Genomic DNA, 21,607 nt, shown 5'->3' with positions numbered 1-21,607 from the left:
TAGGACATGATACTATCAATGACAGGAATTGAGAGAAGCTGCCCCATCCCTGGAAGTGTCCAAGGCCAGGCTGGAGGGGGCTTGGAGCAACCTGGGCTAGCAGAAGGTGTCCCTGCCCATGGTCTTTAAGGTGTTCTTTAAGGTTCCTTCCAATCCAAACCATTCTATGATTCTCTGTATTCCATGGGGTACCCAACAGCTCCCTGCCTCTGCTTCCTGCAAAACTCCATCTTCTCCCATCACAGCCACCTCTGTCATTCCCAGCTCAGGTCCTGGAGTGATGGAGTCAAAGCCTCAGCTCCAGCCAACACCTGCCCACTGCAAGGAGATGGCTGAAGGTCATCTCAGGGCACAGAGCCGTTAATGAAGGGGCCTCTGCCCAAGCCCCAACTAAGATGGGGAAACTGAACCCAGAAGAGCAAAATGACTTGATGTCCCTCAACAGGGGACACAGCACCAGGACACCCTGGCTTCCCTCCTCCCAGAGCAGCACCCCCACCCCAGCTGTGTGGGTGGAAGGCAGGGAGAGGGACAGGAGTGCCCAGAGCCAGCTGAGAGCTGTGAAGGAAGACACTCCACCAGGGCAGGTGAGGACGAGCCCAGGGCTGGCAACTCTCACAGACCTTCACAATAAACGTCAAGTCTGACAGAAATTGCTTATTTCCTTCTGCAAATCAGCACTTAGGAAATGTAAGTGTTGGATAAATCATTCATGGACAGCATGAGATGGTAGGAAACAATAAAACCCCAGGCAGATAAACTGTAAATAAATGGATCAGCTTTTATTCAGTATTTATTGCTTGCTCTATTAATGCTGAAATCAAACTGACACGTGTAACAAAATAATTATTTTCTTGGCCAGAAGCAAACATTCAGTACTTCTTTTTCATTAGTTTTGAGATGGGTAATCCTTCCTCTCAGCTTTAACAGCATGTGAGAAGTTATAAAGGAAGAGGCAGAGCTCGATCACCGAGATCAGGACGTTAAGGATGGTACATCTCCCGTGGTCAGCCTGGCAGAGCCTGTGGGGAGGACACCAGGGCAAGGCTCTCCACCCTCACATGCCTGGTGTGAGTCCTGCTGCTGTTCACATTTCTCTCTGTGGAGATCAATAACTCCCCAATAACTCTGGTCTGACTCGCCAGCGATTCCGTGCAGCCCCCAGGAGTCCTGCTGCTCCCAAAGGGCTCTGTGGGCTCTCACATTCCACCCTGTGAGAAACCAGGTGCAGCTGCTCCCCAAGACTATTCCTTGAAAACCGTTAAGCACTTTCCTTCTGAAGGAAGGTATCAGGAAGCAGAGGAATGTCGCCGCACTCCAAACCACTCCTGCCTTTCAGTATTTTGAAGCCCTCGGGACGACTGAGCTCAGCAGAAGTGGTGGCAGGTGGGCAGGTGGCACCAGCACATCCTCAGACACAGATGCAGGAGAGATGTATCCACTGTACAGCTGCTGCTGCCTGAGTGCCAGAGGAAGGTGGGAAGAGAGCCCTTTTCCCGTTGAAATCCTCCAAATCACACAGCTCTGCTCAGCTGCGCACCGAAGGAGAGCGGATGTCTGGCGGACACGGCTTCGGTCTGGTACTGCTGAGGTTATTTCCAACACAGAAGGTCTCTGCACACAGTCAGGCTGTTCTCTGGAGTCCTTGTGCTCGGTGTGGAGCAGCTGCTCCCACCAGCCCTGGATCTGTGTTAGTTAATTGGCCAGACAGCGACCACGACGATGGCGATGAGCAGCAGCACGATCACCACCAGCATTCCTGCAAGAGATGGAACAACGTTAAGGTTGTGCCTTCAGCATTTACAAATGGTTTCCTGCAATTAAATTCTTCCTCTGAGTCCTGCTCCTCCACCCAGCTGAGACTGATTCCCTCTGCTCATCCCTCACAGATCCCTGCACACCCGCCACAGGGACAGAGACGTGGACTCAACCCCCACGTTGGCAGAGAGGGTCTTTCTCCTCCTGACCCTTCAAATATTTTCTAACAGTCCCTGCAGGGTATTTTCCTACCTGAACATCTGTCATGCAAAGACTAAGGGATGTGTTTAACTCATGGTGAGGCCAGTTAAGCTTTTCTAGAATCCCTCTGTACCATCCCACTGGGGCAAAGGATTATTCGGAAGGAAATCCAAATTGCATCAGGAAATTGTTTCCAACACAAACTTCTCCTGCTTTCAGAAAAACCTCTGTGCAGACAGAAAAAACAGGCTTTCAGGCATGTGCCTGACTTGGGAAAATGTGGATCATCCAGCACTGGAGAGAGTCCAACAGTTCTCTGCCCCACGATGCAGCTTGTGGCTCCCTGTGCCCCATCCTGCCCCCAAACCCACCAAACTTTAATGAATGTGACCTTACAAAAGTTCACAACTACTCCTCAATTCAGGCACAGCAGCTGCTCTGAAGGGCAGTGTTAAAAAACATGAGTTATGGATCGTTTTAAAGACTGATCCCCAAACCCAGCACAGCAGATTTTCTCTCCCTCACACCTGAACGACAGTGACAAGGTGACATGGCTGTGAGAACCTAATTCATACAATCACAGAGGGGGTTGGGTTGGAAGGGACCTTAAAGCCCATCTCATTCCAACCCCCTGCCATGGGCAGGGACACCTTCCACTAGCCCAGGTTGCTCCAAGCCCCGTCCAGCCTGGCCTTGGACACTTCCAGGGATGAGGCAGCCACAGTTTCTCTGGACAACCTGTGCCAGGGCCTCCCCACCCTCAGAGCCAAGAATTTCTTTCTAATATCCAATCTAAATCTACTCTCTGTCAGTGTGAAGCCCCTGGAAATAGTCTCTCTCCATCCTTCCTGTCAGCTCCCTTCATGTACTGGAAGGTCACAATTAGGTCACCCTGAAGTTTCTCTTCTCCAGGCTGAACAATCCCAGCTCTCCCAGCCTTTCCTCCCAGCAGAGCTGCTCCATCCCTCTGATCATCCTGGTGCCTCCTCTGGACTCTCTCCAGCAGCTCCATGTCCTTGCTGTGCTGAGCCCCAGGGCTGGAGCAGCTAGCTCTGCAGGGGGGTCTCACATGAGGGGGCAGAGGGGCAGAATTACCTCCCTTCTCCTTTGCTCCCCCTTTCTTAGGGGACCTCCTTCCTTTGTCTTCCTTTTTTTAGAGGAAAGGAAGAAATGTTTCAGTGAGAATGGCCTGGATCCCTCCAGTTCCCCCATCACCTCCCCAACCACCCCCAACACACAAACTCCTTGCCTGGCTGAACCACTGTGCTGGGCACTGGCATCACACACACAGGGGTGTCCCCTGGGCTTAAATGATCTTTTAATTAAGAGCCTTTTATTTGTGTTTAGTATCTGCTCCGTGCTGTCTCTCTGTCCTAGCTGTGGGAATGGTTCCAGGAACGGAAAACCTGTCCCTTCCTTTGGTCTGCTCACACATGACTATTACTCAACCACTTACAGTATTTACAAGTCCAGCTCATGGCAATTAAAAAAGGATGTATTAAAATAAACCCCTCTTTCCAAGCTGGAAAAGGATATTAGACACTGCTTTTTGTAAATAGTGTCATGTTTTCTGTGCAGAAACTGTTTCTCTGCCAGGGGTCCAGGATTTTTTTTCCGGGGAAATAAGAGTTGCCACCAACAGTATTTTTTTTTCTTTTATGCTCAGTTGAAACCATTTGTTATCTGAGCTTGGGCTGCGCTTCCCTGCACTGGCTCCAGCAGGTCTTGGATACTGAGCCTTTTCCTTGCAGGAACAGCTGTTGGCAGAGAAGGCAGCAACTCCATGTGCTCCACCTGGGATGCCCTAGGATGTGGCAGGACCTGGCACTGCAGTGGGAACAAGTTTTTGGCTCGTGAGGGACAGGAAGCAGTGACTGCACCCTGTGGGAAGGATGGTTTGGGTGAAACTGTTTATTAAACTGATTATTGGCAACACCATCTATGGAATCACAGACTGGTTTTGGTTGAAAGGGGGGCTTTAAAGATCATCTTGTTACACTCCCCTGCCATGGGCAGGGACACCTTCCACCAGCCCAGGTGGCTCCAAGCCCCGTCCAACCTGGCCTTGGACACTTCCAGGGATGGGGCAGCCACAGCTTCTCTGGGCAACCTGTGCCAGGGGCTCCCCACCCTCACAGGGAAGGATTTCTTCCCTCTATCTCATCTAAATCTACCCTCCTTCAGTTTAAAGCCATTCCCCTTGTCCTGTCCCTCCAGGCCCTTGTCCCCAGTCTCTCTCCATCTCTCTTGGAGCCCCTTTAGGCTCTGGAAGGGGCTCTGAGGTCTCCCCAGAGCCTCCTCTTCTCCAGACTGAACAGCCCCAACTTTCTCAGCCTTTCACTATCTTTCTGGTCTCATGTCTTATACACTTTAATATACATTTTGCAGTTTTCAAGAGAGCCAGAAGCAAATAATTTGCTTATACAGGGAAGAAATAAGGTCTGATAAAGCCACCATTCCAATTCTCTGTTATGTTTTGCACTGGAGGGAAAAGTTTTAGAGGGTGCAAATCCTTCGCACAGTTTCAGCCTAACAGAGTTTATGGACTCGAGCAATTAAGAGACAACTGAGATCAGTTGCTTGGAAAATACTCTATAGGTGTGAATTAGTAATGATACAAAGTGGAGTTAATGGGGTGTAATTATTCTTTGACAACTCCCAAGAAAAACTGCACATAAACCCTGAATTATTCCCCAGCAGGAAGAGGGGAAGGTGGGGGACTAATAAAGTGTTGCTAATGGGCAATGCCAAATGAACCCAAAATTTCAGGAGACCTTCAGGGCAGTAAGAGCAGGACAACAAAATGAAATAATCCTGATTTTATTCCTGGAAAGAGACTGGTATTAAAAACCTGGAGCCAAAAAGCAGTGGTCAAGTCCTTATCCCATGTGAGCAGCAGAGCCAGCCTGTGTTGGTGCCCCCCATCAGTGACCAGGGATCTGATCCCAGTGATTCACACACAGAGAACAGGACAACATAAATTGCCAATAGCACACGAATTTCAAAGCACCTCTTGCATGATAGAGACCAGATGTTACACACATTTTTCTCCCCCCTTGTACCAAAGAATAGCAGATTAAAAGGATCTGAAGGTTTTAAACCTGGGTGTTTCACATGCTTTCCTGACAAAAGCTATGGATAGGATCTGACAGGAATTCTGCATTCTGGATTCCCTGCCTGCTTTGCCTTTTTTTTTTTTTTTCTGCTCAAGTCCTGTAAATTATAAATATTCCCCTTGACAAGAAGCCCTCAAAGAGAAGTTCAGGAATCAAAGTCACTAACAGAGTCAACAGGAGTCGGACAAGAACAAAGAAAAGATTCTTGCACAAAAGTGACAGGAATACAAATCCAAACTGCATCTCTCAGGGAAAGGTGGGAAGTGAAAGCAGAAATCTATGAGCAATTACAGAGCAAATAACGAAGGCAGGCTGGAGAAAATGCCACTCCAAGCTCCCTCTGCTAAAGGCTCAGTGTTCCAGCTGCTGTTCCAGCTGCTGATCCAGCTCGGAGGAGCAGAGCAGAAATGCAGAGAGCATATTCCCAGCTTACACTGAGTTCCAGGGCATGGCAGGATGGCAGGATGGGGATCTCCCCACCATTCCTGGGAGCACCAGCCCTGTTGCTCTGCCAGGGGTTACTGCTGCTGCTGAGATCAGCTACACCTCTGCTCATCAGTCCTGACCCCCAGTCCCCGGGCTCAGGGGAGGTTGATACTTCAAACCCCACCAAACCTTTTCCAGAAACAGTGAAGATCAAATTTTCAGATGTAAGATGGAAAAAAAGGTTAAAATACATGTAATTAATCTCTAGGTTAAGATCTCTCTTTAGTCTGTCTCTCCTGCTCTGTCCAGCCCTGAGAGCAGAGGATCTGGGGTTCACACCACACCCCATCTTCCCAGGGTCACCTGGGGCAACCCAAGTCCCCAGGTTATTCCCTCTCCCCAGGATTTATCAGCTCTGAGGGTCACTGGTTTGGGGTTCCTGATTTACTCCTATAAAAACAACTTTCCAATCTGAGCTTCACATAGAAATGCAAACAATTCCTCCAGGTCCAAATCCACCTGAAGGGGTTTGGGCATCCAGGAGAGGAATCTGCACCCCCAGTTACACCTCAGTGTCCAGGGGGTTAATGATCATGTCAATACAGGCTGGCTGAGAACTCTTGTTCCCTTGTGCCTACTCAGCCTGATTGGGCCCTACTCCAGGGTTTAAGTTCTCATTAGGTTGTTTCTTACTTACACCCCACTTAGACTCTGCTCCCTGGAGCACTGCCATCCCCAGCGATGACAGACACCAGTCACACAGATGACAAGTCCAATAAATCATTGTATTTCCCTCTCTTTATCTCAGCCTTTGCTGTTTTCCCATCACAGAGATCCCAGACATGGCTCGGAGCCACACCTGAGCACCCTGTACAACTGGACACAGCACGTCCCTGCCCTGGGGAACATCCCTGCCCTGGAGAGCAGAGCATCCCTGCCCTTGCTCCCTGCCCTGGGGAACATCCCTGCCCTGGGGAACATCCCTGCCCTGGAGAGCAGAGCATCCCTGCCCTTGCTCCCTGCCCTGGGGAACATCCCTGCCCTGGGGAACATCCCTGCCCTGGGGAACATCCCTGCCCTGGAGAGCAGAGCATCCCTGCCCTTGCTCCCTGCCCTGGGGAGCATCCCTGCCCTGGGGAACATCGCTGCCCTTGCTCCCTGCCCTGGGGAGCATCCCTGTACTCTGGGATGGAGCCCACACCACAGGCACAGCACACGTGTTGCTGCCGAAATCTCGTGTGTGCTGCAGAGCTGTGAGAGCACAGAGAGTTAACAAACATTTCTGGTTTGTAAGCTCATGGAAGCACAGGGTGGCATGTCCCAAACAAGCCTATTTGCCTGCAATAACTGAATCACAAGCAACTCTGATGAAGTGGTTTCCTCAGGGAAGAGCAGATCCCTCCCATCAGCCAGCAGCAGCTTTTGTGTTTGTGATTAATCAGCGAGACTTTCCTGTTCCTCCTGCTGACTGCTGGGATGGAGGGGCTGAGGCTCAGCGATCCACAGTTCTCCTTAGAGCCTCTTTAATTCCTAAGCTGAAGGTGGGAGCCCAGCAGGGATGTTTGCTCACAAGCAGAGCTGCTGATGGAGGGACGAGACTCGCAGCACCCACACAGAGCAGCCCAACAGTTGCTTGTCAACTGGGTGCTCGTGCCAGTGTTCTGACAGGGCAATATTTACTGTGAAATATCCCCTCATTGTGCTGAACAGAACTCCTGGGAATTCGAGCGTGTTCAGGATCTGGCAGGGGCTCAAGTGCCTTTGAACAGGCAGGCAGGAACTTGGTCATAAACCCATCGTGTTTTGACAAGTCCCTCTTGAATAAGTGTCAAAAGATTCCTGGTCTCCTTCTATCAGACTATTGATTTACCACCACAGTCACTCTGTGGCCACTGAGATTTAATGTGTTATCAGCCAGGGCATTCTACAAGGTGTCCAACATCACATCACCCTGGGCAGCCCCTGCAGAGGAGACATTGCACCTTCCTCCTCCCCTTGGCATCTCCCTGCTCCAGAAATGAGATCCTGGTTTCATTTTTATAAACACACACCAGCAAGGTGTATTCCAGGGATTGAGGAGCCCCTCGTTTAAGGGCACTACCAATGTCAGCAACACTTCAGCTCTTCTCCTTCAGTCCCCCACCAGTCCTGGCACAAGGAGGGGATGCCTGATGTGCTCCATGTGGCTGCTCAGCATCCCATCACCAACATGCTCCATGACTGCTTGGTCACCAGCAACCAGTGCTGCCACTCAGCTCAGGCAGGGATGTGAAGGGAGCAGGGAGATGCCCCCAGGCCTCCACAGGTCTCCAGTGGCAACACTGATCTGTCCCTCTGCCTTGGAGGCATCTTCCAGTGTAAAACCAGGTCCACCCTACTGCTCTGTTCAACCCCAAACCTGTCAGTAATGGCACAAGATATCACAGCAAGGTGCTCACCACTGCTCTGAGCACCAGCCCACCTTGGGCTGCCCCTGGAAATACCCAGTCACTGGGGAGAACACCCCAAATGCTCCCAAAGCACATTGGGAGGGTCTCTGGAAGCAAGTGCAGAGGGAGTCTGTCAGAGCTGAGGTCTGGACTCCACGAGCAAGGAAATCTCTTCCAGTCCCTGCTGCTATAATTAGTGCACAGAGCCTTGGATGGTCTTTATAAATAGGGGAAGTAAATGGAGCATATGCTGAGGGGTGATGTCTCCTCTCCACAGGGGGCACAGCCACGGCTTCTCTCCCAGCCTGAAGCAGATTGCTGGGGCAGCAGGGCAGCCCCTCCCAACAGGGAGCACCAACTCTTTTTCGGCCACAGACGTGACCAATGTGATCCCCATCTGCCATCCCCAAATCCACCTCAGCTGGAAACCTGGAGCCTCAAGAAGGGGCTGTCCTTTGGGTGAGCTGTATGGACCTGTGGGCTTGGTGCTCTCACTGAATATTGAGGGTATTCAGAAAGCAAACACAGCCACACGTCGGCTGGTTCCTGGGCACTGAAGTAAACACTGATTTCAGCCCATTAAAAAAAAAAGAGTCCAAGGCCTGTGCATGTGTGTGTGTGGCCAAGTCCTCTGCCCTGACTTCAGAAGCTGAAAGGTTACATCCAAGTCCATTCCAACAACACCTAACTTGCAGCTGGCAAATCCCACCCCAAAAATGGGATGTCTCTTTGGGCCATCCCCTGGCTCTTGGTGTTTGCAGAGAGGAGACACAGGGAAAGCAGCCCTGCAACAAGCCCTGAGCACCCCCAGCACCTTGCTGGTGAATATTTTTGGGAACAGGAGTTGTCCTTGGCGTTTTCCTGAGCTTTTTTGCTGATTTGAGCATAGTGTTATTCTCAATAACCCTAAAGGTTCAGCACTGGTGTCTTTTATAGATTATAAAATAATAATAAATAGCATGCTATGACTTTAAAGAGTCTGGTATAGCATTACATTATCTGGAAAAAGCAGCTTGGTTTATGCCAAGTAAGTTATATTCCCACAGAACTGTCTATCCAGAAGTTTATGAACAAGTCTTCTTTTATAAGTGACACAGAGCACTAACTTATAAACACATAATAGTTGTTTTATAGGGTAGGAGAGAAGCAGGGGAAGGATGGGAGCTTCAACAAGGGGCTGTAGAGTCATGGCTGCTTTCCTTGAGCACTTCTATTTAATATCACAGTTTTTAAAAAACCCAAATTTTATCTGCTTTTTCAGTAAGTTAATTTTAAGTCTGTGTTGCCAGATATATGGCAGAAACCCTGCCCAAATGTGCTCAAAACCCTGATTTTTGAGGCAGCAGAGAACCAGCTCGGCCGCTGGCTCCGAACCCACCACACATACCTAAAGCACTAGTTTCACATGGCAAGCGCCCCAAGAAATCCATCTTGCTGTCCTTCACGTTCCCTAAAAAAGAGCCAAACACTTTCTCCCCCAAAAGCTATAAAAAACCTCTTTCCTTCTAACGTTCCCCTCGTTCCGAGCGAGCCGGGTATTCAATTTGTGCTGCATTAAGAACCACTTTAGCACAAATCCCACGCTATTAAGCTGGCTTGTATGTAAATACATCCCCCCCCCGATTCCTACACCTGCATCATTGAAACCATCTCTCTGGAGGCTTGTTCTTTATTAGTTCTGTGACAGCCAAACGTTTTCTTGGGCGACAGGTCCGGGTAAAACGCTGGGATCGCACATTATCCGACGCCCCCGCCCGCCCAGAGGAACCTGGGCCTTATTGCTTTTGACCTTCCTTTTCAACTGGTCTGACTTGAGAAATTTAACACTACAATTGTACCTCTCAACCCTGACATCAAAATCATTGGCAGTTCTCAAAGAAATCAAGAGCAGGCTCTGCGAACAGTTATTAAAGGCTCCAAATGTTCACGTGTTTCATTGGGTCTAGAGGAGGGGGGGGGGAAAAGAGGCTTCTCAAAAAAGCTGAGCTCGTTGGAAACAACAACTATTGCATTATTAATTCCTTATTTGGAAGAAAGAAAAACCCAGGTCATTCCTATGTAGGATGAAAAAACTCCTAGTCTATGAGTTATTCCACATTTGGAGCTGTTCATGCGATGCCAGATTAACCTGAAGAAACGATTTATCTGAGGGAAAGGTACAGACTTTGTTTATACACATTAACTCCTCAGTCAACATTATTTCACACATTAAAAATTGCATTTTTGTGGGGTTTTGTCATATCAGGTTGGAGATACGATTCCCTCTGGGGCACACAGATGAGCCTTTGATCACGGCATGGAGACACCTCAGATCCCTGACAGCAGGGCCTGTTGGCAAACAAAGTGTGGCTAAATCACAGAGAGATGAAAAGCACCACTATCAGAAAACAAAAGTCAGATTCGGCCCCAGAAGCAGCGTGGAGTGAGTTTACATCCAAAACATTTATTACTTCAGCAATCGAATAATCCCAAACTTTGGGTCTCAAACCACATGTGCAGCCCGGCTGAAGGAAGGGAAGTGAGATAAGTGTTTCTCTTAATCCATTATTGTTATACTTCAATTTGCTTCTTTTTTAATCTATTTTTTCAAATCACAAACGCATGCCAGACAGTGCATTGAACTGCTTCCAAGCACAACTGCCCAGAAATCCCATATGCCTTCAGAAAGCGACACATAAACCCAACCTCACCAACAGCTCACAGGGATTTGGTCACAGCCCTCAACCACGTGTCACCATCTCTGATGCTCAGCTGCTCTGTGGGAAGGTCATCTCCTGCCTCTGGCTCTGGTTGGAAGGTATAAGGTGCCCCACAAACACACATTTGCCTGTATATCTATTAAACAATTCCCTAATCTCTTGCACTGCCCTGAGAAGCAGATGAGAGGAAGGGCAGTTCAAAGGCAGAAAGATTTCCTATGGAAATTTAGAAATATAAATAATTCTACCTTCTGAGCCACCAGAAGTGAAGCTCAGAGACAGGCAAGACATTTGTTTGGATCTGAAGACAAGGCAAGAGCACAGCAAGAACTAAACTGTCACAAATTCTAACTTTCAGAGGAGTCTGTGGGAAAGGGAACACTTTGAGCTAAATTTGTATCTCCTTTAAATAGCAGAAGGTAGTTCAGAGAGGACAATGCTGGAGAAATGGTTCCTGTACCTCTGAGGCTGAATTACTGAACCCACTTTAAAGCCACTTACACACACGCCTGAACGACACCTTTCTGCAAAGACACTTAATGATTTCCTGGACACACCACGGCACAAAGAGCAGGTGTAAGAGGCAACAGCTTACCCAAGGGACTCCCCACCCCAAAAACCCCAACATCAGCCCAAAACTGGCAATCCCAACCCATCTCTGCCTGCTGTCCTGTTCTGAGGGCTGAGCTGGGGCAGCAGATCCGGAGCTGTGCAGATCACCCAGCTCCCAGCAAGCCCCAAACTGGAAACATTCTCATGGTTTTTCCTTTTGTTCTCCTAGAGTGACTTCACAGACTTTCCTTGCTTGTCCCCACACTATTATCAAACTGTTTCCAACCCCAAAGGTCATCGGCAGACGTGGTTACTGGATTTTTTTGCATGTGGCTTATTTTTTTTCCTTTTTTTTTGTTGTTTTGTTTTTAATTAAATAAGCACACACACTTTCCAATTTTCCCTTCTCCAAACTCTCGAGCATCCTTTCCTTTGCATAAGGGATGCCAAGAAACAGGATCAGTCAAGCAATGTGCTGCACTTCTGAGCAACTGTGCTACAACTTGGAATGGGACTTGTGGAAGTTTCACAAACCTCAATGTGCACTAAAGGTTTCCCAGGAGAAAAGACACAAACCAGCTCAAACAAGATCACAGAGGATCTACAAATCCCTTCTTTCAGCTCAGGTTCACCGAAGGGAACCCAATCAAGCCACAGATGTCCCCTGAACCCTTTTGTTCTGGAATAAGCTCAGCGAAAAGCAGCAGGGAAGGGTGAGAAAGCACAGGGTTTAAGTGGGACATCCTCATCCCCAGGCTCCCCAGCAGATATCCCCCCATGCCACAAGGAATGAAGAGCAGAAGTGTTTGGCAAAGACCACAGCTTCATGAACTGTGGTGGGGAGAGCTCAGGGCGTGAAGGACAGCCAGGGGAAGCTCTGCTGGCAAGAAGAAAATAACCTAAGAAAATCCAACAGTTAGAACCATCAGATGGTCCTTCAGCAGCACCAACCACAGGTCACTGAAGAGAGATCACTGGGGATTTACCAGCCCTGGCTGCAAGGAGAGACACCCACCTGGGGCCAAGGTGAGTTAAATCCCAGGGACGGGGCAGTGCCCTGGTGGCTGGTGTTCCTCCTCAATCCCTGCACCCATGGATCTTCTCCAGCTCAGCTCCTCTCCCCAACCCCTGCAGCAGCTCAGCCCAGCTGGCAACTCAAAAGGGTTTTCCTGAGAGAAAGGGTCACCCCGGCACCGGTACCTGCAGCAAGCCGGGACGAGGCAGAAGCCGTGACAGATGATCTCAGCAGGGAACTGGTGCTCCTCCACGACTTTCTCCAGTAAAAACAAATGGGGGAAAATAAATAGTGAAATGAAAGGCCAGCTCTGCTGGCCTGGTGCAGAAGGGGACATCTGCCCACGTCCATCTGCCATCAGCCCAACACCCCGGCCTTTGTTTTTGGTAGGGTCAGTTTTCTACCATTATAGCTCCCTGAACTGCCTCACCAGGACACCAGTGCCAGCACAAGGAAAAAGGTGGGAACATGGGGAGAGGGAGCAGGCAGCCACCAGCTCTGCTTAGATGCATCACTAAATTGTCCCATTAGGCTCTTAAATCACTCGAGAAAGTATTATCCTTTGTTTTTTCACTCAAACAAATGCTGGGATTGCTCCCTCCCTAGTTAGATGGATATATTACAGTGCCAAAATGCTTCCAAAATGTTTAAAGCATCAACTAAAGTTACATGTGAAAAAAAAAAACACCTTAAAATAATCACAGGTCAGTCAAACGAGTGGAACGAGCTGCAACAAAACCACAGTTTTACTGATGTATCTGAAGTCACAAGAGCTTCACCAGCAAGGCACTGATCAAGGAGAAAAGGTTACAGCAGAAAAAGGATCATATAGTGTTCATATCAAGTCATTTAAGGTCAGATTAAGTGTTCTTGAAGTTTGGTCCATGTGTCTCCTATTTTAAAAAGTGCCCTGCTTGCACAGGAATTGTAGGAACTTTTGAAAATGGGCTGCTGGCTCCTAAGTCCCTTGGATGCTTGACCGAGTGGTCAGGAGGGTTGAGATTTACATACAAATTGCAAAGCTCCTAAATGGCTTCCTCAGCCCAAGGACCGGGGGTGGAAATGGGAGAATATTTAATGATTAGTTCCTTATGGCTCCCACATTCTTGACGCATATTTCTTGCAGTCCCTGGAACACTCCTGCATTCTTGATTGCAAAATGGCAATAAGTGATTTCCTTTAAAAGCCTTGTCTTTTATTGGAATACTAAAAATACCCCACTAGCCCCACTCCACTCTCTCTCTTTCCTGGACAGGCACCATCAACCCTGATGTATTCTATTTTGAAGACAGCAATAAACATTTCAGCATGGGCTGTTCAATCCACTTCATAACAGATCTTGCATTTCCAGTGGAGCCCCTACTAGCACCATAAATCATCTTTACACAGACTTAAGTATGAGAAACTCCAGCTCAAAAGCAGCACTGATTTTTTTTTTCCCTTTTAGAAATTAAGAATGGTTACAAAACAGTCAAGAATTAAATGACTGACAACTTTAAACACGAAACCCCTGGGCTGACCCTGTAAACCAGGGCTGTTGTGATGGTTAGAGCCACACTGTGCAGTGCTGCTCCAGTCAATCCACTTGACATAAACCCACCTCGGTGGGGTGACATTCAGAAAAAATTGTCTGCACATCCACTGTGTTTGAACAAACACGGGCTTCAAATCTGGGATACTCTGGCTGTTGCTGATTTTAAAAACCACAGATGAAGATTAATGACATACCATGTCTGAACTGCTTACACACATCTAATATTCCTTTTGTTTTTCCAGTCTGCACGGGCCCAAAGTCTGAACTGTTCTCCCCATTGCTCCACTCATCTGCTGCAGACCTTGGAGAACAGCTCGAAGAGATAATTCCAGGTACACCACGAGGAGGCTACTGCACGAGCCAGGATTAATGTCCTGGCTGAGTCGAGGAGCTTCTCCAGTAACAGCGGTTGAGCAACCGCGTTCAAGAACCAAGAGCAGGGTGCAGCCAGCCCTCCTCAGCCTTCAACATCAAAGTCTTCATGTAGCCAAGAGCTAGAAGGGAGTAACTCAGAGCCCCAGCAACGGATGAGGAGGAGAGTTTCCCCAGGACTGGTGTGTCTGTTTAGAAGTTCAGCTGGACAAGGTGACCACGTGGCTCCTGAGCCAACCCAGTGTTGTCAGCCCCAGCACAATTCCTTCTTCCCACATCAAGGGACTCTGCTGGGAAATCTGACCTCACTGAGCAAATCTGCTGGTCACATCAAACGCTCTTCCAAGCCTCGAGTCCCTCCACACACTCCACACAGCTCAGCAGCCACAGGCTGCTGCCCCACATACTGGATGAAACATAAACTATAGTGCTCACCTGAACACAAGCCTAATACAGGTGGGACGTGGTTATTTCCCTCCTTTTGAAGTCCCAGAGGGAAGTGAAGCTGACTTTGGCTGTTGTGGCTGGACAGTCTCATCACCTGCCTCCTGCTTGTGAACTCCCTGCTCATGGGATACAGGCAGCAACAGGCTTTGCTCGGCATCAGCTTCCCTTTCTTGGGTAAATCCCACCTCACTGAGCCCTCTCCTTCCCCACCTGCAGCTGGTCTCAAACAGGACAGTGTGCAGAAGGAAACTGCACTTCTTTTTAGCTGACTCATTCCATGAATTTGATCTGGGTGAATCTAGTACTCCAACTCCGAGGTCTGGTGACCACAAGGACTTCTTCCTTCTCTGAAGGAAGACAATGGAGTCATCAATCATAAAGCCATCGTGTGGAAAGGGATCACGGCAGGTTCCTGTGCAACTCTGCTCCAGGGAAGGTCAGCTCAGGGAGCCAGGCTCGATGGTCCTTATGGATCCCTTCCAACTTGAGATATTTTATGATTCTAAGACCACACTGAGACCAGGTTGCTCAAGGCTTTGCCAACTCGATCCTTGAAAACCTTTAAGGACTCAGAACTGTTCAGGGAGCACACACTCTGGATTCTCCTGGACGAAACCAATCCAGGAGATGGGCTCATTGTCACAAACAGGCTGTGCTACTCTGAGAAAGGTATTTACTAACCCCCAATACTGCTTTGGGAAGCACAGCATGGACAACCCAAAAAGGTACCACTGAAGTGGGCAAGTGCTTCTCATCTCAAAACACAACACTGAGGAAAGGAGAAAAACCTTGGCATCTTCCCATCTGGCTCTTGAAACTTTTAGGTGCAACTCCATTGCCTTTAAAGTCAACACCACTTTGGACAAACTGTGTGTTTCACCCCAGTTTCTGCAGAGGTGCATCAGCCTGCACGTAAAATTCTCGACACAGACACAGCTGTTATTTTGTCGAGAATTGTGTTTTCACAATTCAAAGAACAATTCTTCTTTTAGAAACTTGCTCAACCTTTGGCAATGCAGCCTAATCAGCACACAAAACTGCAGAAACCAGCAACCAAATACTCCTTATTAATACCATTTACAGCTGCTAACAACTATAAGAACCTCCTAAAAATGCCAAGGGAAACAGGGTGGGTGAAACAATCCCTCGCAAACAACCGAGCCAATAAATACAAGAACTGTGATAAGAAATTAGGTTTGACTTGCATAATCACTTTAAAAGTTTTTGGAAAATGGAGTCTGAAGAGCAGGAGGCTGATAAAATAACAAGAGTTCAGTAGCAATGCGAAAATTTCATGCCGATGAAGTAGGGAATTCAATCCTTGCTGAATTCTTGACATCATTTAGATGTTAACAGAAGTTTCTTCTCCAAAAAAGAAGGCAAGGCATCTCTCAAAGCCCACACACAGATCTCTGACTCCTATATGCTGGTGTACTACACAAAACTATTTTGGTTTTGGACGACTGCATTGTCTCATGTGTCAGGATGGCTATTTGATTTTCTTTTATTTCCTAATTTCTGACTTGAGCAGAGCCAAACCTGTACAATTTATGCATGTGCAGTACAAGAGGTCCCCTCTCATTTTGTGTTTAAAAGACAGAAAGGAGGAGGGAAAAACCACAGTATCATTTCATCTCAGAACCTTCCTAAAACCTGAGAAGTTTATAAGTTTTTAACTCCAGGTCTCTGCTTTTGCCTCCCCACATGACAGCCACAAGCTGCCACAGCAGCTGCACAGTAAATGTCTTCAAAGGAAATAAAGAAATAATTGCTCTGAGAACAAAGTGCTGGGGAACAACCGGCCTGGGTGACACGAGCAGGTGACACCAGCACCAGCTCCACACCCTGACCCACCAGAGGGGACTTCTGCTCATCACAGCAAAACCCAGGAAAGCACTGGGAGAACCTGCAGAAGGCAGGATGTTTTGGAAAATCCTTACCCAGAGAAGCTGTGGCTGCCCCATCCCTGGAAGTGTCCAAGGCCAGGTTGGACGGGGCTTGGAGCAAACTGGGCTGGTGGAAGGTGTCCCTGCCCATGGCAGGGGATGGGATGAGATGGGCTTTAAGGTCCCTTCCAACCCAAATCAGTCTGTGATTCTATATTTTGCATCATATTCTCCTCTTGGAGAACATTTCCCTTTTTCAGCTCCTTAAGTTATTCCTAGATACGTGTGGGGGTTGTCACAGAGAAAAAAGGATATGAAGTTAAGGAAAAAGGGTCTGTGTAAGGAATGGAGCCTGCTATCAAACAAACAACCAGGATAAAAATACTTGGGAGCCAAAAGAAGTTGCCTGATTTACTAAATTTTTTTTTTTTTTCCTGAAGTCCAATCCCACGCTTGAATCTACTGAGCTTGTTCCTCTCACACTTCCAGGGTGAGAAGAAACCCTCACAGCAAAGAGGCACATAAATCTCCCTGGATCATTTGTCTGAATTCTGCTCCTTCCCGAACACAGGACACTCCAGATGCTTTTGCAATAGCTCTGTTTTGATAGTATTACCAGGAGTGTCCCTTATTAATCATGTTGCCACTAAAAGTCTCTCTGGAGTATTTGCTTATTCTATACTTTTCCAAACTCTTTCAGTTTACTCCTAATTTATTAAAAGCCCACTGAAGATGACCAGTTACGGTGAACCTCTGCTACTACAGAACTGGAAGGAAATAGAAGGGGGAAAAGGGAGAAAAATCACCTTTAACCATGAATTTTCCTCTATTCCCTAGAGGAACCCCCCCAAACAGGCTGTTTCAGTCTTTGTTCTGTTTCTCTGGCCGGTTCAAGTTGTGGAGCCTGAGCTGTGGCTATTTAAGGTAGCATTAACATTCAAGGAACACTTTCCTGGATGTTACTATTTGAGTCGGGATCATTGGAAGAAATTTGGTATTGGCTCAATCCTTCAGTGCCCTGAAATCAATGAGCTTATTTCAGCCTGCAAAGTGTTCTTAAAGACACGCTGAAGTGCTTTGCTGGAGGAGGAACAAAGCACTTGGCACCCCGCGGGACTGAACCCTGCTGAGGTGCAAGGCGTTTCCAAACATTCCCAATTAACTAAAAGAATCCACAATTAAGAAAGTCGCAGTCACTCGGCTGACAGGATAAAGGCAGCGCTCTGCTGTTCCCCGCGCAGGGCACACAGCCCTCCACAATGCCCGGCACGGGAGCACAACCCTGCCCGGCAGGAGGGGGGGAGAAAGAGCAGAGGAGTTCCTGGGTGTCCTTTGGGAATTCAGCAGCGTGCTGGAACCAGGCTCCACGCCTGGGCTTCCCCAGGTCCCTGCTCCAAGGCCGGGAGCCATACGGAGAGGGAGTTTGCCGGAGCCAAGCACCAGATCCTGCTCTGCTCCCGGCTGTCCTGGGTTTGGGATGTCATGGATCAGCCAGTCCTGTGAGGTTCTGCTCACTTCAAGCAGTGCCAGTCCCCATCTCCTTATCTCAGATCTAAAGATGGGCTGGAAAGGAGGGGAAATCTGTCTCTGCAAGGCTGGCTATGAAAGCTTCCACCGAGTCCACGTGGGCTCCGGCTTTGAATCGGGAAGATCCCCATTTATCCCTGAGATTTTACATTGTTTTGAGGACTCTGTTGTCTGCAAAACATTAACTCAAACCAAGTGATACAATTCTGCTAAAATTACACTTCTGAGCCAACTACATCTTTCTGAGTCAGGAAGCAAATATGCCTTTTCCTGCACTTTTAGAATTGCAACATGGATTCATTCTTATTTTCTACCAGCTTACACAGAGTTTAGGTGAGTTATGTCTCATGTTTATCTTTCCCCATAACAAACACCTTGGTGCTGTGTAAACATAAGCTGGAGGGATCCAGGCGAGGGGCAGCAGGGAGAGAGGCCCCTTGGCTCTGCAGGCCCTCCCTGCTCCTGCAGACAGACTGGCACCCGGTCAGGATGCAGGCATTCCCAGGGGGAACTGGAGGCAGAGCCCCAGGGACCTGTGAAATCTGTGTGGAGGACTGGAGAACTCAGTGGGGATGTCCCACCTGTGCTCCACAGCTGCTTCCAAGGAGACCAGAAGTGGGGCTACTCCAACAGGGGTCTGAGTTCAGTTGGGGGGGGGGTTATGAATTGTCCAGCACAAGAACAGAAGCAACAAAACACTCCTGGAAGTGTCCAAGGCCAGGTTGGACAGGGCTTGGAGCAACCTGGTCTAGTGGAAGGTGTCCCTGCCCATGGCAGGGGGTGGAACTGGATGAGCTTTAAGGTTTCTTCAACCCAAACCATTCTTTCATTCTGAGAAACCAACACCATGCTGGAAACCAGAAAAACCAAGCCGGCTTAATGTTAAAAAGATGGAGCTGAATCTCAACATCAGCACCCACCTTTGTGGCAGCCCTGAGCAGCTCTCTGAGATGACCCCACCTCCAGCCACCAAGGGGAAAACCAACACCACGACTCCTGTGCAGTGTCACCAGGTAGAGCTGTGTGTGAAAGGCTCTAAAGTAATGGTAAGAGAATTATTTTTTTTAAGGTTTCCTCAACTCCTGCCTCAATCACTTCAAAAGTTCCCGGCTGCACATGCAGCATTACAGCAGAAATAAAGTAATCTGCAAATGGTTAATGAAATGCATATTAGGTGCAAACCACTGGGACTGCAGTAGGATGCCTGGCAGGGTTTGATTTCAAGCAAGCCACAGAACACGACAGTAATTTAAATAAAACCCATACAGTTTATCCAGAGCTTCCCATCCCTTTGCTCCCAACACAGCCTCTCCTTCTGTCTCTATTCCCATCCAAGCCTGCACAAGCTGACCACGTATCACAGAGCCTATCTCCAAGCAGGAATTTTATTCACAATGTTTGGCTTTAGGAGGAGGCAAATTAAAAACAGAGACGAAGGGATGCTTATCCTTTTATTTGTAGCACAATCAAGGTTTGGTGGGAGGGGATCCTAATAAAAATTTAAAAGCCAACACTTCTGATGGACCACCCTTAACTTCTTTTTAAATACAGATGTAGATGCAGTGATTAGTTTTTGCTTGCTAGCAGCTTTTTTTTTTTGTTATTTAAATACTGTTCACTGTGGTTTTCATGGCTTTGAGGGGAGACTTTTAGTCTGACCAGCTGCCAAGAACGTCTCCCATTTAGCTGCTTTGGTCATCAGTCAGTAGCTGCCATTAGCCCAGCAGTTTCTACCTGCAAATCCAGTAATCCTAGAGCGACCAAACATAATTTTCCCTCGAGATGAGCTTTGATGGAGAAAAACATCTTTTGGAAGGCAAAATATGGGGGGTTTTTTCAGTATTTTAGCTCTCAAAACACAAGGTGCAGCCTAGAAGGGTGCTGCCCAGAAAAGCCCAGCTCTGCTCCTCACCCAGCCTGCCAGTGAACATGGGAAACCAACACCTCAGGCTGCTCCAATTAACTCCCAGCATCTTCCTCAAAGACCCAGACAATCCCGGGCTACTTGTCATGCAAACAACCTGTGAGACTCATTCTCCTGGCAAGGCAAGAGGAGGGGTAAATGACTGAGTTAAGTAGATTACTGGGGAAGGAGTCACACTCAGCAGCCTTATGAGATGATTAGACCCTGGGAAATTCATACTCCAAATCCCCCAGCCCTGATAGTGCACATTCATTACCAGCTCCAGGATCCACCGCAATCAAGAACCTTCTCTGGCAGCATTAAATATTCATTTCCCAGTGAACTTCCATTCAGCCATTCCCCCCCAAAAAAGGAAGATTATGTTAAAATTTTACAGGGGGAAAAGTTGCAGCAGCGTTTAGAAGCAGTTCAACTCTTTTCAGGGAAGCATCAGCATTTTGGAGCAAGGCTGGCACCAGCACCATCACCCACACCAGGGATAAGAGCCCCTGTGGGCACCCAGGACTGCACAGGATGAGAGCAGCAGTCTTCTGCCATGTGCACTGAACAAATCCAACACAGCACAGCAGCTTCTGCAGTCCAAAAGGAGGGAAAATAATCGGATTTCTGGCCAAAGAGCCAGAGGCTGCTCCCACACCTTCTGCAGCAGCGAGTTAAGACTTCAAGGTCCCCAGTCAGGGTCTGTTTGCCCTCGTGAGAGAGGGGTGATGCCTCTCTCTGTACTCATCATGATCTGCCAGAGTACATGGACTGAGGTTGGGAATGAACTGCCTGGAATGCTGGGTGAACAGCAGCAATCATTACTTTTCCCCAGCTCTTGGAGAGAAGCACTGCTGGGAGCGACAGGTTCCACAGAGGCTTCAGACATGGCTTTATAACATTCTATGTTATAAAAGACTCCAAGTTTAACAGGAGTCTATACAGCATTATTCAGCAACCCTCCATTATCTAAAGAATTACAAATTCCCTATTTTCTTGAGCTATATAAAGTAAAGGGCGTAACCCCATCACACTGGAGAAGGTGAGTGTGCCGAGAGTTCTCCCTCCTACCTGTGGTATTTTTATCAGAGATGTCTTTAAAAATATCTCTCAAAGAAAGTCTCTTATGCAAGAAGTTAGACAGCTGAGGACTACTGAAGTGCAGTCTAGTTCCATCCAAGGAAACTCCACCACAAGTGATGGATTCATGCCCTGGTACCTCAAAGGAGGCCACGAGAAACTGCAGAAAACCAGATGACCAACATGATGAGAAGGACTAATCCTCTCAGAAAACAGTGAGGTGGGACAGATATGAAGAAGGAAAGTACTAGGTAGGAATATGAATACTAATAGTATTACTATTCATGCTGAGAGAGTTGAGATTGTTCAGCCTGGTGAAGAGAAGGCTCCAGGAAGAGCTCAGAGCCCCTTCCAGTGACAAAAGGGGCTTCAAGGGAGCTGGAGAGGGACTTTGGACAAGGCCATGGAGGGACAGGACAAGGGGAATGGCTTCCATTGACAGAGGGCAAGGTTAAAACGGGATATTGGGAAGGAATTCTTCCCTGTGAGGGTGGGGAGGCCCTGGCACAGGTTGCCCAGAGAAGCTGTGGCTGCTCCACCCCTGGAAGTGTCCAAGGCCAGGTTGGACGGGGCTTGGAGCAACCTGGGCTGGTGGAAGGTGTCCCTGCCCGTGGTGTGGGGGTGGAACAAGATGAGCCTTAAGGTCCCTTCCAACCCAGGCC

The 21,607-nt window shown here is 48.2% G+C and overlaps 1 protein-coding gene across 1 annotated transcript in view; it reads right to left on the bottom strand.

The window, feature by feature from the left end:
- Positions 1–758: 758 nt before the first annotated feature.
- The window catches only part of STX8 (syntaxin 8), a 106,608-nt gene continuing 85,759 nt past the window's right edge, over positions 759–21,607 (bottom strand). The window contains exon 8 of the mRNA XM_064675639.1: positions 759–1,759. Within this exon, the coding sequence (XP_064531709.1) occupies positions 1,692–1,759 (68 nt within the window). The 3' untranslated portion in view covers positions 759–1,691. The remainder of the gene's footprint in view (positions 1,760–21,607) is intronic.

The sequence above is a fragment of the Pseudopipra pipra genome, chromosome 19 (assembly GCF_036250125.1).
Source record: "Pseudopipra pipra isolate bDixPip1 chromosome 19, bDixPip1.hap1, whole genome shotgun sequence".
Classification (NCBI taxonomy): Eukaryota; Metazoa; Chordata; class Aves; order Passeriformes; family Pipridae; genus Pseudopipra; species Pseudopipra pipra.
Note: the sequence above shows the minus strand (reverse complement) of the source record. Positions and strands in the feature narration are given on the sequence as shown.